Source organism: Stegodyphus dumicola, chromosome X2 (genome assembly GCF_044657685.1).
Source record: "Stegodyphus dumicola isolate Sdum_Otavi_A_Nest chromosome X2, ASM4465768v1".
Lineage (NCBI taxonomy): Eukaryota > Metazoa > Arthropoda > Arachnida > Araneae > Eresidae > Stegodyphus > Stegodyphus dumicola.
The window spans coordinates 10,342,817-10,358,363 of NC_140781.1; the positions used below are offsets into that span (position 1 = coordinate 10,342,817).

Genomic DNA, 15,547 nt, shown 5'->3' on the forward strand with positions numbered 1-15,547 from the left:
TCAGCTGTGATCCAAGTATTGCAGATGTATCAAAAAAGGGTTTCGATAGAAAAATGCAGAATGTTGCTTTACTGTTTGTTTTGTGATAAAAGGATGCATTCATTGCATTACTGAAGTTAATTGTATTCCATCTAAAGCAACATGCTGTTAGATTTTATTTAAAATTTTTATGGAAGAATAATTGTTTATGATTACTGTATTAAATTTCCCTGACTTGTGTTCTTATATTTTATAGGCCAAGTCAGATACAGCCAAAAAACGTGCTTCAATGTTATGTGAAATGCATTTTCGAAATCTAAGGCAGAAAGTCCTGCTCCTAAGTAGAACTGAAGAAGCAGCAAGGCAATTAGAAGTATGTTGTACTATAATTTTTATTATAAAACTTGTGTCCCAAGTTTACTCATTGCTTTCTCTGTTTTCACCTGTTAGAGGTCCATGTATGCATAGTGAACTTTAAAAATTAATTTGTGAGGTATTTGTTAACATATTCATAAAAATTAATTTTTAAATTCTTCTTAGGATTTTTAATGAAAACTTAAAGACTTTTGTGATTCTTTCAAACATATACTAAGATGTGAATTTTACATTTTAAGTTATCGAAGGAATGCAATTACAGAGCATTGAATGGAATTAAAAGGAAACATTGTTAAGTATATATTCTCAGCAATCTCTCTGGACCATTACATCCCGTAAGAATATGAAGCATGTAAATACTTTGATCACTGCTGTGAATAAAAGCACATTTCTTAAGTGGTATTTTTATGCAAAATGCATTTGGTAGTATCCATTTTTTACTTATGTTTGAAATCTATATAATCACTCTCTTTCAGGTATGTAATCTATACCTTATAAATATGCATATGTTATAAAAATAATCAGAACCATACATATACGCTTTATACAAGGTGATTCAAAACCATGTGTCATAACTTTAAGTGGTGCTAGAACATGATTGAACAAGCTCTTTTCATTTTATTATGTTGCACATCTCACAGTGAAGGCCAGGTCTGAAAAAGAAACGCAGTAAATAACATCTACTCGACATTACTTTGGTAACTCCTGTTATGAAGGGATAGTATGACACATAACAAAACGAGTTTAATTACATGAAAACCTACATTTTTCTGACTACACCTGGTTGTTAAGGAAATTACATCTTGGTACCTCATTCTAAAGATTCAAATCACGATTTAATTACACAACATCAGTTTTTGACTTGTGCAAGTTGACATTTGAAATGATGTCATTTGCATAATAGCCTTCCCTTTTGAAGTAGTTGATATAACTACTCAAAACAGTCACATAAAACTTCAGTCCTTGCAGTTTCTCAAGAGCAGGATTGGATCGAGTCAGTTGTTACTTTACCATCTTTACCTGGAAATAAATCAGTAACTCTGGTTATATGCCAATCTAAAGACTTTGAAATCATCTCTCACAAGGATGATGTGACCAATTTGAATACAATATATTTGAGAATTTTTTCAATGCCTTTGGGTAAGTTGCCCTATATATTTCTTGCTAAAGCATAATCTCAAATCTTTAACTTAGCATGATGTTTTGTTCTTTTCTTGTAATTCATAACTTTGTCGATGTCTGCAACTTTTGAATTTGGTCTGTTGATAAAGAACATGGCTGGAGTTAATGGAATCAGATCTTTCATGTCTTCTGATAAATTTTTTGAAGATCAGGAATTTATGACTTTTTCACAATTGCATATTATTGCCACTAACTCTTCGTAAGTTATGACAGCATTTCCTAAAGATCGTCTCAGAAGCTCTTTAACAGTTCTAACAAGTCTCTGCCACAAGGCTGCTGAGGGAGGAAGAAACTTCTAAATAATATATTGAACTTCTAGTTTATAAATTTTTTTCATTATATGACTTTTTACGCAAATAATTCCTTTATCTTTGAATGTACATACGTATGCAATTTCTCTTTCAGGAGGAAACCATTCCTTCTACATTTCTCATCCTATTAATATATGATCTCAGCATCCTTAATCCATTGTAACATTAAATCCCCTGTTTTCTGTTCTTATGATTGATTACTAACAAATCTTGATATCGAAGCTACTAACCTAAGGTTTGAATAAAAATTGGAGAATTTTTGTGCCTACCATGGCATTTGATCTATTGATAAATTTGACTAAAAGCAATTTTAGGAGTTTCATTGATTATTATTTCACCCAGGTACCAACATTGAGACGATTCTCTAAGCCGAGATAGTCCTTTCACAAGTTCGGATCAAATAAATGTTTAAGAAAACCTTGAAAAAGAGATTAGCTAAATTCATTTTTCCTTGCACATGACTAGTAATAGTATCATAGTAAATTGATCATGTGATAGTAATACAGTCAAAAGTCGTTAATTCGGACACCCATAATCCAGAATGATCTATAATCCGGACCTCAAAGCTACAAAATTTCTGTGCATGCGTCTACGGCTGCGAATATGCTTCTGCGCGTGCACAAAATACGTTTACGAGTGTGCGTTTAATGTATAACGGACAGCATAAGCTAAGCTAAAATTATCTAATTATCTATTTCAGTTAATGTTGCAGATTGCATTGTTCCTTAATCTTCGAATTGTATCCGGCTTATTATTTTTTGCAGACATTTAGAGCAATTTTATAAAAGTAAGTTTGAACTTTCGATTATGTCAAATAGAATTTCTGATACATATTTATTAATATGTAAAGGATCTACAAAGCGAAAGTATGTTTCAAAGTTTATTAAACAAAAAGTGGAACTGCTCAAAAAATGGATAAAGGCATATCCTTTGTTTATCTAAACTTTGTTTATCCTTAACGCCGTGGAGCGCAATGAATTGGAAGTTGATCTGTCAGCACTATCCTTATCTTCAGGGCAGATGTTTTTATTTTATTTGGCTTATAAATCCTTATTAAATGTAGTATTGCATCTCGATGTACTCCGTCTTTGATATGATTTAAATCAAATTCCTCGTCATTATAATTCGCTTCCAATAGCGAAGAAAGTGACAGAGGTTATTGAAAACGAAAAAATTTCGATTGACAAATTAGTTGGTAGACACAGCAATTATAGGACTTGAACAGCGGAACTTTGTAACTGAACAAGAAATTATGTCTGTTTATAGAATGAAAGAGAAAGTATTATCACATAAAAAATTAAGCAACTTAAACAACTTACATTGAAAGACATGTTTAATAAAGTAACCAAATAAATATTGAGCTTTTTTTTTGTAAATTTTGATACCCTTTACATCATAAATGTTCTTTATTTCATAAATTACGGTTTCATATTTTTAATTTTATAATTTCTGCATGCCATCTTACCAGATTTAAACTAATGATCTATAATCCAGAATCGCCGAAGTCCCGACGAGTCCGGATTAACGACTTTTGACTGTACTATTAGGTCGCAGGGTTACTTCTTTCACTCTATTTGAAACAAAAATTGGCCATATCAGAGATGCTAAGTGCTTGTTGCATAGAATGTGCCATCTGGCCCAAGTAGTACACACCAACAATTCAAGTTTAGATATCAACTTTTGCTTTATAGAAGCTACTTTTGATTTTGCTGTAATTGAATTCTTTATTGAGTTGTGACTTTTCTAAAAAATATGTATGCAGAATAAGCCTCTTTGCATGCATCCACAAAAACATGCATTTTACTGGTTTCATTTATGTCTATGAAGGATGGTGTTTTAGCATCTTCTAAAGCAGACGTTTCATTAAGCCAAGCTTTGAAAACTTTTACAAGGCTATTTAGCAGAGGAGCTTCCCAACTTCAAATTACAGGCTTCTTTTAATGTAATTTTCAGAGCAAAGTTACCATACTCAATAAACCAATAGGATCAAAACATTTTCTGTATCAAAGCTAATATAATTGTTTTTGTGAAAATTAGCTCATCACTAAATTTTTCAAAATGCATTTTGCATCCTTATCTAAATCCCATACAGTACCTAAGAATGTTGTCATATCTTATTTTTAGATACAAATTTACTATCTACATTGCTTCCCAGTTTCTTAAAACAACCTTGAGACATAATCTATTGATCCTTTTCAACAAATGCTTCTTGTCCATTCGCATATCGAACACCTGTGACACAATTTTCTACATAAAATGATTTTAAGTTTTTGAGCAAATTCTAGTTCAAATTGGCATGTGATCTAGGAAATGCAAAACTATGCCTGCCAATAGAAATGGGCTTGATATGACTCTGAACACTAAAATGACTAGAAAATTTCTCATTTTCAGAAGGGTAGAAAAATTCTAAAAAATCTCAAATGTTCAGGCACTGTAGCCAACTGTAAAAAGCACTTTCTATGTCAAATGAAAGTCCAGTTGAATAACTTCAAAATCTATTAATAACATCAGGAATGAGCTGTGTCAAATTAGGCAGATTATTTAAAGAACATTTTTCATTTTGTCTTGCAGATGCATTAAATAGGGGTCTAATTTTTTGTTGCGCTATCACTTTTAGTGATAGGCTAGTGAAATAATAAAGGACCTCTTTCAGTATCATCTGTAACCCTCTCCCACTCCTGAAATACGTGTTTATATTCATCCAAAATTAATTTATATTTTGTTCTCCAGCACATTCTGTGGTGACACTTTAAAGTTAATTCTTTATTAGAAGGCAGTTCTGTTCTTTCTGATTTAAAAGGCATGTGCAGTTCGTATCTACCGCCTGGTAGGACTTTTAGGCTATTTTTTAAATTCTGCAATTTTTTTTTTTTTTTAATTTTCCACTGGATCTGAAATCCCAGTAGTTTCTAACCTCCATAATTCTCTAACTGAGAAATATTCACTTCCAAAGCTGTAACATTATAAATCAAGTCTTCTCTTCTTAGTTTGAGAAGCATTGCATTTTCCAATTAAACCATTCCTAGGCAAGTATTTAGCAAATAAACAAATTAATCACAGTCTCCTGTAGTTTCAGATCTGATAAACATATTCTTTTCTCTTTGAATTCATTCAAAACACTCATATCAGTGACTATGGGCATTGTATTGCAATTTTTTGTTTATTCTGAAAATGCTTTTATTTCAAAAGAGGAAGAAAATCATGTTCCGCTTGCTCTGTTTCCCTCCCTCCAAACAAACTATGCATCATCTTGCTTTTCGTTGTGTTGTATGTTTAATTTATGTGTTGCGAATTTGCTTATATAAGAATCTAGAGATCTGGTGTCAAGGATGCACCTTAAAATTACCTCTTTATTACATGATTTAGCTTTAACATTCAGGCATTAAATGTACAATTTCATATCTAAAGTTTAATGTGTTAGACTAAACTGATTCACATTTTTCTTCACTTTCAACCACTTCTGGCATATTCTTTTTCATTATTACTTTTACACTGAGTGCACATCAAACTGTTATGAGTTTTGGTGTTACAATGCGAACAAATATTTTTCAGTTTACAAAATTTCGCTAAATGTCCAGTACAAAAACGTATAAAATAAGTCTTTTTTTTTCATGCTAAAATTTTCCTTTTAGCATATAAATTCATACTTCTAGCAGTACTAAAACACTTTTACTAACTTAAAAGGCTTAGTTATTCTTACTATCACAAGTTACCCCTAAAACATTTTTTCTGTATGAAACCATGTCTCGTTATTATGGTTACATAGAAACTAAAAACCATATTCTAAAAATGATAACTGGTAATATTGATATGCAGCATCCTCTTGTCTTTTGTCCTGTATATCTGGCTATTACAAGAGAAAATTTATTTATTCCTCAAAACCTGTAATCTAACATAGAAATTTTAGTCGGTGTTCATAAAGGTAGACTTCTGATAGTATTTGTTTATAAAGTATAATTTTAAGTTTTAATATTTTGACAACATTGATATTAAATTGTAAAAAGAATGAATTAAAAAATGTATCTGGAATTGAGAGAGTTTATTTTTGTTATGGTTTGGTAGAATGTGGTAAGTTTTCTTATGACTGATTTTCTTTAATAAAGTTTTCTTTTTGTATATTGCCATAATGTGTTTTTGTTAGAAGTGGATGATTCTTTTGAGAATGTTATGTATATGCCAATCTTAAAAACTAACATTTGGTACCAGAGCGTTGTTGCTCCCTCTGTTAATAAACTTTCAGATAGAACATTGATGTTGTTTAGGCTTAACAAAATCGCCAATTTCTCTAAGAGATAAATTAGACTGGTATTATAATTAGTGAATATAAATTAGAAAATATGGCATATAATCTGATAAATTTGAGTCATAGAAAAATAGAATTGAAAGTGAATTAAGAAGTTTAAAAACACGGAGAAGTGTGAAGAAGCTGATGAACCACCAAAACCATATAAAAAGGATGATGTTAATTTCGAAAATGAAATAAAAACTTGGGAAATATGGGATGATAATAACGCGATAGCAAGAAATATAATGAATCAAGCTATGACAGCTCCGCAAGCGTTAAAATATGCAAATGAAAAGAATGCAAAAATGTTATGGGAGAAAATAAAAATTGAAATGGCAACAAGAACAGAAGATATTCAAATCAAATGTAGAATAGAATTAGCTCAACTGAAAATGAGTCAAAATGAATCAGTAGATGATTATATGAATAGAGCTGTAATTCTGAAAAGTAAAAGTAATTCAAGTTGGAGATGAAATAGGTAAAGAATTAATTTACTAGAAGGACTTAAAAGGAATTTGAATTTGATGTTAAAATTATTAAAAGCAATAAAGAGAAAGATCTAGCTTCAATTAGACAAGCTTTAAAATAAACAAGGAGGAAAAGAAATAGAAGCAAGTTCTAAGGCAAAAGAAAACTGGATAAAATCGAAATATGAAAGAAGATGCTTTAATTGTGGAAAATTAGGACATTTAACAAAAGAATGTCAAAATAATAATAGTATAAAGTGCTTTTTCTGTGGAAAATTTGCCCACAAATCAACTGAATGTAAAATGAAAAATAAACAAGAACATCAAAAGCATAGAAATTTAACAAATACAATTTGTAGAATGTCAAGCAAGGAAAGAGAATATGAATCAGCTACATGCTTATTTGAAGTATCTAAGAAAATAGAAAGCTCATTTCTTAATCAAGATAGAAATGATGGAAATAATAAAATAAATGAACAAGAGAATAGAAAAATTAAATGGATTATTGATTCAGGAGCCACATCTCACATGGCAACTAGTAAAGAAATATTTACTAATTTTAAAGTTGAAGAGTGACAAATAATAACAGCTGAAAAAGGGGCTATGATCAAATCAGTTGGTATTGGTAACATTAAAATGCAAACTGATAGAAATAAGAACATCTTGAGAGTAGAAAATGTTCTGCAAGTACCGAATTTAAGTGAAAATCTGCTGTCAGTATCAAAAATTGTAGATCATGATTTAAAAGTAGTTTTTACCAAAAATAAAGCAGAAGTGATCAATAAACAGGGAAACATTCTATATATAGCTAATAGAAATGGAAATAAATTTGAATTTGAAGGAAATATTGTTGAAGAAACTAAAATTAGTTATGTTAGTGATGTACTATAGCATTAGAGACTAAATCATATAAATTATCAAAAGCTGATAGAAATGAAAAATCACTCATCGGTCATTGGATTAGAAAATGTAAAAATTTCTCAAAACAATTGTGAACCTTGTAGATTAGGAAAAATAACACGAACATCTTATAAAAGTGTGAAATTTAAGCAATCTGAAGATATTTTAGAATTATGGCACATAGATTTAGTTGAACCAATTGAGAAATCAATAGATGGAAGCTGTTATTTTTTAACAGTCGTAGATGATTACAGTAATTTCATATTTGTGATAACAATTGAGAAGAAGAGTGAAACTTCAGAAGCTATAATCAAACTTATTCAAGAAGAAAGACAAACAGGAAAGAAACTAAAAAGAATTCATAGTTATAATGGTAGTGAGTTTTTAGCTAAAAGTATAAGAGTTTTTTGAAAAAATGAGAATTAAAAATGAACTTACAACCCCTTATAGTCCGGAAAGTAATGGAAAAGCTGAGCGTTTTAATTGTACTATAATTGAATCTGCTAGAACTATGTTAATTGATGCAGAATTACCGATAAACTTTTGTTCTGAAAGTGTTAAAGTAGCTGTACATGTGAATAACAGGAGTCACAAAAATGATAAAAGGTTTACACCATATGAACTATATGAAGGACGCAAGCTTAACATTGCTTATCTTAAAAGATTTGGATGTGAAGCATATGTTCATGTAAGACGAGAAAATGTAGAAAGATGGATCTAAAAGCTCAAAAAGGAATTATGATAGGCTATAGCATGAAATGAAAACCATACAAAATTTATATCCCTGAACTAAATAAAATTCAAAAAGTGAGAGATGTAAAATTTGATGAACAGAAACTCGGATCATTTTTACTAAAAAGAAATTATTTAAATTCAATAAAAATCAAATATTAGAAGAACTTATTATTTTTATAAGGAACAAACTAATGGAAATGTAAACAATTCAGAAATAACTGACAGATACTATAGAGATGATAATACAACAGATGAAGAAGCTAAGAAAATTTTGCCATCCAACAGTGATGATGAACACGACGATAACAATTCATTAGAAAAGCCAACCGAGTATCCACAAATAAATAAAGAACCTGGAAATGATAGTCATGGAAATTTTGTACAGAAAAGACCAGCGCCAATGACGAAACCTCCAGAAAAATTGAAAGATTATATAGTATACAATATAAATGAAGAATTACCTAAGATGTATGACGAAGCTGTAGAATCTGCTGAAAGTGAATTCTGGCTGCATGCAATGACAGTAGAACTGAGTTCAATGGAGGCTAATGAAGTCTGGGAATTAGTTGAAAGACCCATCGATAAGAAAGTTATTAAAAACTGCTGGATATTCTCAAAAAGGGATGAAAAGGGTAATTTAGAAATAATTTACAAAGCAAGACTAGTAGTAACCAGATTTAATCAAAGAAAAGGAATTGATTATGAAGATGGATTTTAGCCCAGTAATGAGACTTGCAACCTTTAGAACATTGCTATCGATTGCAGTTTACAAAAACTACAAAATAAGATTTTTCGATGTAAAAACTGCATATTTAAATGGATACTTGAATAAACCAATTTACATGGAACAACCACTTGGATTTATATCAGATCCGAACAAAGTATATCTTGTAAACAAAAGTATATATGGATTACCACAATGAGAAAAATGCTGGTATAATGAATTATGTAAAGTTCTTAAAGAAAAGAATTTAACTAAAGTCAGATTCGTGTGTTTATTTTTATAAAGATAAGATCAACTATCTTATCATAGCAGTATATGTGGATGACTTAATGGTGATTGGAAATTCAAATTCTGAGATAAATGACATCATCTCTCAACTGTCTAGATCATTCACATTATGAGAAGTCACTAAAACACAAAAAATTTTAGGAATAGAGATCCGGCAAGAATCTAGAAAACTTATACTCAGTCAAGAAAACTATATAACTAAAATCTTTAAAAAAATTGAAATGGATGAATGTAGACCTGTCAGGACTCCAGGAATATTGGGTGAAAATCTCGATGACATAGCATCTTCGCCACCCATGTCGAAGGCAAAATGTCAAGAAGCATTAGGTTCGTTGATGTACTTAGCAACAGGCACAAGGCCAGACTTAACTTTTGCAGTAAGTAATTTGTCAAGATATAATCAAGATACCAGAGAGAAACACTGGAAAGCTGTAAAGAGGATATTTAGATATATTAAAGGAACACAAAATGCTTGTTTAGTGTATACTTCAGACAATGGGAAATTAAATGCTAAATGAGATGCAAGTTGGTGTACCACTGAAGATGAAAAAATCATTTGGATGTTATTTCATTAAATTAGGTAAAAATTTCATAAATTGGAAGTGCAACACAAAGAATAGTTGCTCTATCTACAATGGAAGCTGAACTTTTAGCATTCTGTGAATGTGCATGTGAAGTTAAATGGTACATCTTTTTACTTGAAGAATTGGGTCAAGAGGATCTAATTGACAAATCAATAGAAATTAAAACAAACTGTCAAGCATAATAGATTGGATTAAAAAAACCAAAACAAAGTAGCAGTTCAAGGCACATTAATAAAAAATATTTCTTTGTAAAGGATGAATATGAAATGAATCAAATCATTTCTCAGTTTGTGTGTTCACAAAATCAGGAAGCGGATATTTTAACAAAGTATCTACCTAGGGGGAAATTGAAAGATGAACTATTAAAGTATGGACATGACTGACTGATTAAAATTAAATCTTTAAATACAAATAAGGGGGGAATTGATAGTATTTGTTTATAAAGTATAATTTTAAGTTTTAATATTTTGACAACATTGATATTAAATTGTAAAAGGAATGAGTTAAAAAATGTATCTGGAATTGAGAGAGTTTTGTTATGGTTTGGTAGAGTGTGGTAAGATTTCTTATGACTGATTTTCTTTAATAAAATTTTCTTTTTGCATATTGCCATAATATGTTTTTGTTAGAAGTGGATGATTCTTTGAGATGTATATGTCAGTCTTAAAAACCAACAACTTCTTTGTTGTGCGCTTTAAGTACATATTATTTCAGGGCTTGAAATAATTCTATCGCTGTGTAATGTCAATCCTGAAGGATAAAATTTGAGTCATTTTGACTAGATAATGAAACTCCTCCTTTCCTTTAAAGGCGTAATCTTGGCCCTTTAATGGAAGAACTTCCAACTTTGTCCTGAGGGGTGAAATCTGATGATGCAATCTCTAAGGGATGTAACTGCTGAAGAGAACAGATAATTTTTGCATTTGCTAATTACACTCAAGCTAATTACTGTTTTCCCATCTCATCCTGTAAATAATTCCATTACTCTAGCTAAAGGCTTGGAATTATTAGATCCTACAAGCATATCTACTTGAATATTTCATCTTGCCTTAATGGTCAGATGCCTTACAAGCTCAGACACCTATTCTTTTTTGAATCGGTTCCCAAAACAATCTTGAACACCTTGCAAGTATTGTATCTTTTTTTTTTTTTTTTTTTAGATGAAGCAATTTTTTTAAAATCAAGAGTATCACAATCAGTAAAATTTGGGAGTTTTCACATAGGAAAGTGCCAGTCTTAATAGTAATGTCTGATAAGTTGATGGTCTCTTATTGATTGTATTTTCACAATCACATAAAACTATTGACATTTCCTTATAATTTAGACCAGTTGTGCCAAGAATTCTTTTCAGTAGATCTTTCATACTACGTATCATATGTTCCCATGTTCTAATGTACCACAGTGTGCTTGGTGGGTTAAAATTTCCTTTTATCTTCTTTAGTGTATTCTATTCTTTAATAATATTCCAAGGTATTGTTTGAAGAGCCTCTTATGTCCACACAGAGATTGTTCCATTTTCAGTGTAGATGACCAAAACTCTGCCTCTTCTTGCAATGAATCTTTGCAAAGATGGGATAAAAAGTTCTGTAGTCAATGCAGTTACTTAATGTACTGCATGGTATGCAGCACAGGTGAAAAGAACAATCCAGGCCTACACCCCTTCCCAAAGGAAAATAGCACTGGCTAGATCTGCACCTGCTAGTTGAAAAGGAGTCACTCTGTGCAATCTTTCAGGTGGAAGTGGAGCTGTTTGTGTAACTGTGGCTTCAGATGAATGTCTCCTACAAGGAATGCAACCAGATATAACCTAATGAATAATCCTTCACACACGAGGTATCCAAAACCTTTCTTGTAGTAACCGTGAAAAGATTGAATGACTGAAAGACCTGTGCATATACTCAAACATTGAACAATTAGATGATCAGGTAGATCTACACGACACTTAAAATCATCAGTGCCTTCTGCAGAGATGAGCCAAATTGCATCCTTAATAGTCCTTCATCTTCATAGAATTTTATTGATTCTTCGTATTTTGTCTTGTATTGTATGGACCATTCCCTCTAAATTAACTTGATAAGTTTCGGCCCCTTCAACTTCATCACTGGTAATAGGCGTAGAAACATATGTCTTCTCTTTTCTTATGTAGTAACGAAATGTAATTATCCAAACAACCATGCATAATAGTTTAGGATATTTCAGGAAATACAGCCATCGATAACTAATATTTGTGGTACTCAGTATGTTTTTTGTTCTTTGGTAAAGCTTATTCTGGGCAAACATAGTAGCTATAGGCAGTGTAATTCCAGGTTTCCTTAATTATGAAGGACCATCCCACCATCTCATTTTCAGCAATTCATGCCAAGTACAAGATTGAGATATCTGCTGGACTAAGTTTGTGAGGTAGATATCTCCAGCAGCAGTTCTCGAATTTCTTTAACTCTGTTACCAACAAAGTTATTTCAGATCTTCCTCATAGCTCTCCATGCCAGTACTACCATAGAGTCTGAAGGTAAATTTAAATGTCCCAAAATAGACTTTGCTAATTGTGCTGCACTGGTAGCTTCAAGAAGTTCCATTCTAGGTATACTAGACTAGTTCATTGGGGCTTTTGCTGGTATTAAATGTAGAAATGCTGCAGCTTCCTCTTCACGACTTAAGAATGCACAACAAACATACACATTTGCAGATCCGTCTGAAAAAGATATGCAGTGCTGCAGCTTCACTTTATCCTGTGGACATCTGTCGGGGAATAGAAATATGTCATCAAGGGATAGATGGTTTGATCATTCATTGTGTTTCATTAGAAGAGGTGGTTTGTCCCTACTAAGTTTTCTTTTCCAGGTTTCTTGCTACAGTAGCTTCAGCAGCAGCAGTACTTGATGTAAAACTGATGGGGGGTGTCATGGAAAGTAAATTTCTTTTTGTAACTCTTGTAATTTTACTTAAGTCTCTAGCAGAGCACAGTTCAATTTATCATAGGTTAAGGAGAAGTATGTTTTGATTCTCATCCTGAGTTCCTATGCGAGACCAGCAACATAAATTAAAACATCCCTCTTGCATTAAGTTTTTAGCCTGTTTTTGGAGTAGATGTAATTCCTCTTCATCTGCACTTGTAACTATTGTCAGTATAAAAACCTTTTAGCTTCTCAATGCTAAATTTCAATCTTTTGTTTGATATTTTTCTAAACTTATGTGATGTGAAATAGTCACATTTAGCAAGAAAGAGCTTGTTATGATGTCGAACACTATAGAACAATGTCTGTATTCTTTTAATTTTCTAGGAGCGTTCTACCATAAAAATTGAAGTGTGTCTTGATCTGGTTGTACACTAAGCTGCATGAAAACTTGTTTGATGCCTGTTATTATTCCTACAGCATGCAGTAGGAATCTGTTCAATAGTGTGGGAACCGGCTATATAAGAATAGTCCTGCTATGTAGGTGCTGTTCTCAGACAATCATTTAAGGAAACACAGCCAGGAACCTTTACCAAGGCATTGAAGAGAGGTGGGGATCTTTGTGATTGTACTTGGTAACTTAATTACCGGTCTGCAAGGTAAATAATGAATGGTACTCTTAATAGCAAATGGCTCTACTTCTGTTATGCCTTCTTTCTCCCAATGCACAAAACATTTCATATTTGTTAATGATATCTTTGTAACTGTTTCATGACAGATTGCAGCCTTGTTTCAGCAATGTCATAGGTATCCTGGAGAGGAGGATGCAGCACTATCCTAGGTAATTCCACCTCATAACAATTCTCACTGGTAAAAGTTAAAATTTCCTTTAAATGCATTAGTTTCATCTTCGTCATCCTTTTGTTTTTCTGTTCACTTTGATCATGAATGTCCGAAGTTTCTAACTCCCACATCTCTTCTTGTACCTGAAAGTTTTAGGCCAAGTGTAATGCAGGTAACTACTTCTGTTTTCATCCAAAAAAACTAGAATGGTTCAGCCAAGCAAGGTTTCTACACGTGAAACTCCTAATGATAATACCTGAATTCTACCATCTACCGATCCTGCAGGTGACGGAAAGTAATAATCTGTTTCACTGTCATGCACATTCGTAAAAATGGAACGAAAGACACAGAATAAAAGAAGTATGTTTTATGCAAACAGAAACACGAGCAATAACTGCAGTAATTAGTGATCACTATCAGACATATTCGTAAAAAATGTACCTAATACAAACAGTAAAGGAAAACAGAAACACTACCAAGAATCACGCAGTCATTACTTTTACCGTTTCAGAAACGTCCCCCCTCCAAAAGCATTGCGAACTATTTAACTGGTAACAGTGCAAAGCAAATGATAGCATTTTGGAAGGGTGTATATATACCCCTGGGGCAGTTAATGCATCAGCTGAGCAAGGCATATATATATGCCTGTGGCAGTTAAGGGCTTAATAAGGCATTCATGTGTCATTTGCAGCCACGACCACTCTTGCAACAAAGTGATTCTTAGCTCCAGAATGGTCCTCGTAGGCAGTTGCTTTCTGAATACGTTTGACACAGCTTCAATTAGATTCAGGTCTGAAGATTTGGTTGGGTAGTCCATTCACCAGATATCCTTATTTTGAAGATATTCATCCTCCGCTATATGAAAAAACATTGTTATTCATAAAAACTGTGCTGAAAAATTACATATAGGGCTCTAAGATCTCTCTATACTTCTGAGCAGTTAGTGGACAGTTAGTCTCTGTCAATTACATGCAGCATGACACTTCTACCACCTTTAGAGCTGCTCTGCCAGGTAACTACTGTGCGTGTATGTTTTAAGAGACATTCTCTGCTATCCAGACTATTTAGTGGCTCCTGTGGTCCTTGGATACAAAACCTGTTGTAATGCTGACGAATGAAGCAGAAGATCCATTTTTCTTGAAGAGATATCTAGGATAGATTAGTGGACAGTAGTTAAGCAAGCATAGCTTTTTAATATGAAAGCTTTTTAATACATTCATATTGTCATTTCTCATAAAGAATTGGTATAAACTGTTTGGGAGGTTTTGGTCTTGCGTTTGTGTGTGTTCCTTGTGTATATATGTTCATGATATTACCACTTGAATTTTATTCCTGTTTTTTTTTTTTTTTTTTTTTTTTTTTTTTTTTTTAGAATACTCGGTTGAATTCAAATTCAGGCTATGTAGAAGAATTTCAAGTAAGAGAAGACTTAATGGGTTTAGCTATAGGTGCTCATGGAGCTAACATCCAAAATGCTAGAAAACTTGAAGGTGTGACAGGAATTGATTTAGAAGAAGCTACATGCACTTTTAAAATCTATGGTGATGTAAGCTGACTTTTACTAATTCCTGATTTGTTTTAAATCTTTGAACTCAAAGTGTAGAGTGAAATAAAATCCTATTTTAAAATTTTATTATTTTAATTTTTCGTATTAATTTTTTCTTTTAGTCTGAAGAGGCTGTTCGTAAAGCTAGAAATATGCTAGAATATTCTGAAGAACTTGTGCAAGTTCCTCGTTCATTAGTTGGTAATAAGTTTTACATTTAATTTTATTAGTTAGGGCTTATGCAGGGTGTTTCATATTGAATGGAACAAAAAATATCATAGTACAAATACTTTTAATTGCTTTAAAGCTGAAACAAATTAATTTTGAACCTACAAATATACAAGTTTTATTTAACAGCAAAAAATCTTCCGGTTGCAAAATCGCCACTAGAGGCACCATTAATCAAAATGAAGCCATCCGTGCAGGAGAAAGCA

General features: G+C 32.1%; 1 protein-coding gene across 3 annotated transcripts in view; it reads left to right on the forward strand.

Moving 5' to 3' along the window:
- Nucleotides 1-15,547, forward strand: part of LOC118195445 (RNA-binding protein FXR1-like) — a 109,719-nt gene that overhangs the window by 59,746 nt on the left and 34,426 nt on the right. For all 3 annotated transcript variants that reach the window (XM_035366764.2, XM_035366767.2, XM_085809806.1), the window contains 3 exons: nucleotides 236-352; nucleotides 14,940-15,113; nucleotides 15,236-15,314. In XM_035366764.2, the coding sequence (XP_035222655.2) occupies nucleotides 236-352; nucleotides 14,940-15,113; nucleotides 15,236-15,314 (370 nt within the window). The remainder of the gene's footprint in view (nucleotides 1-235; nucleotides 353-14,939; nucleotides 15,114-15,235; nucleotides 15,315-15,547) is intronic.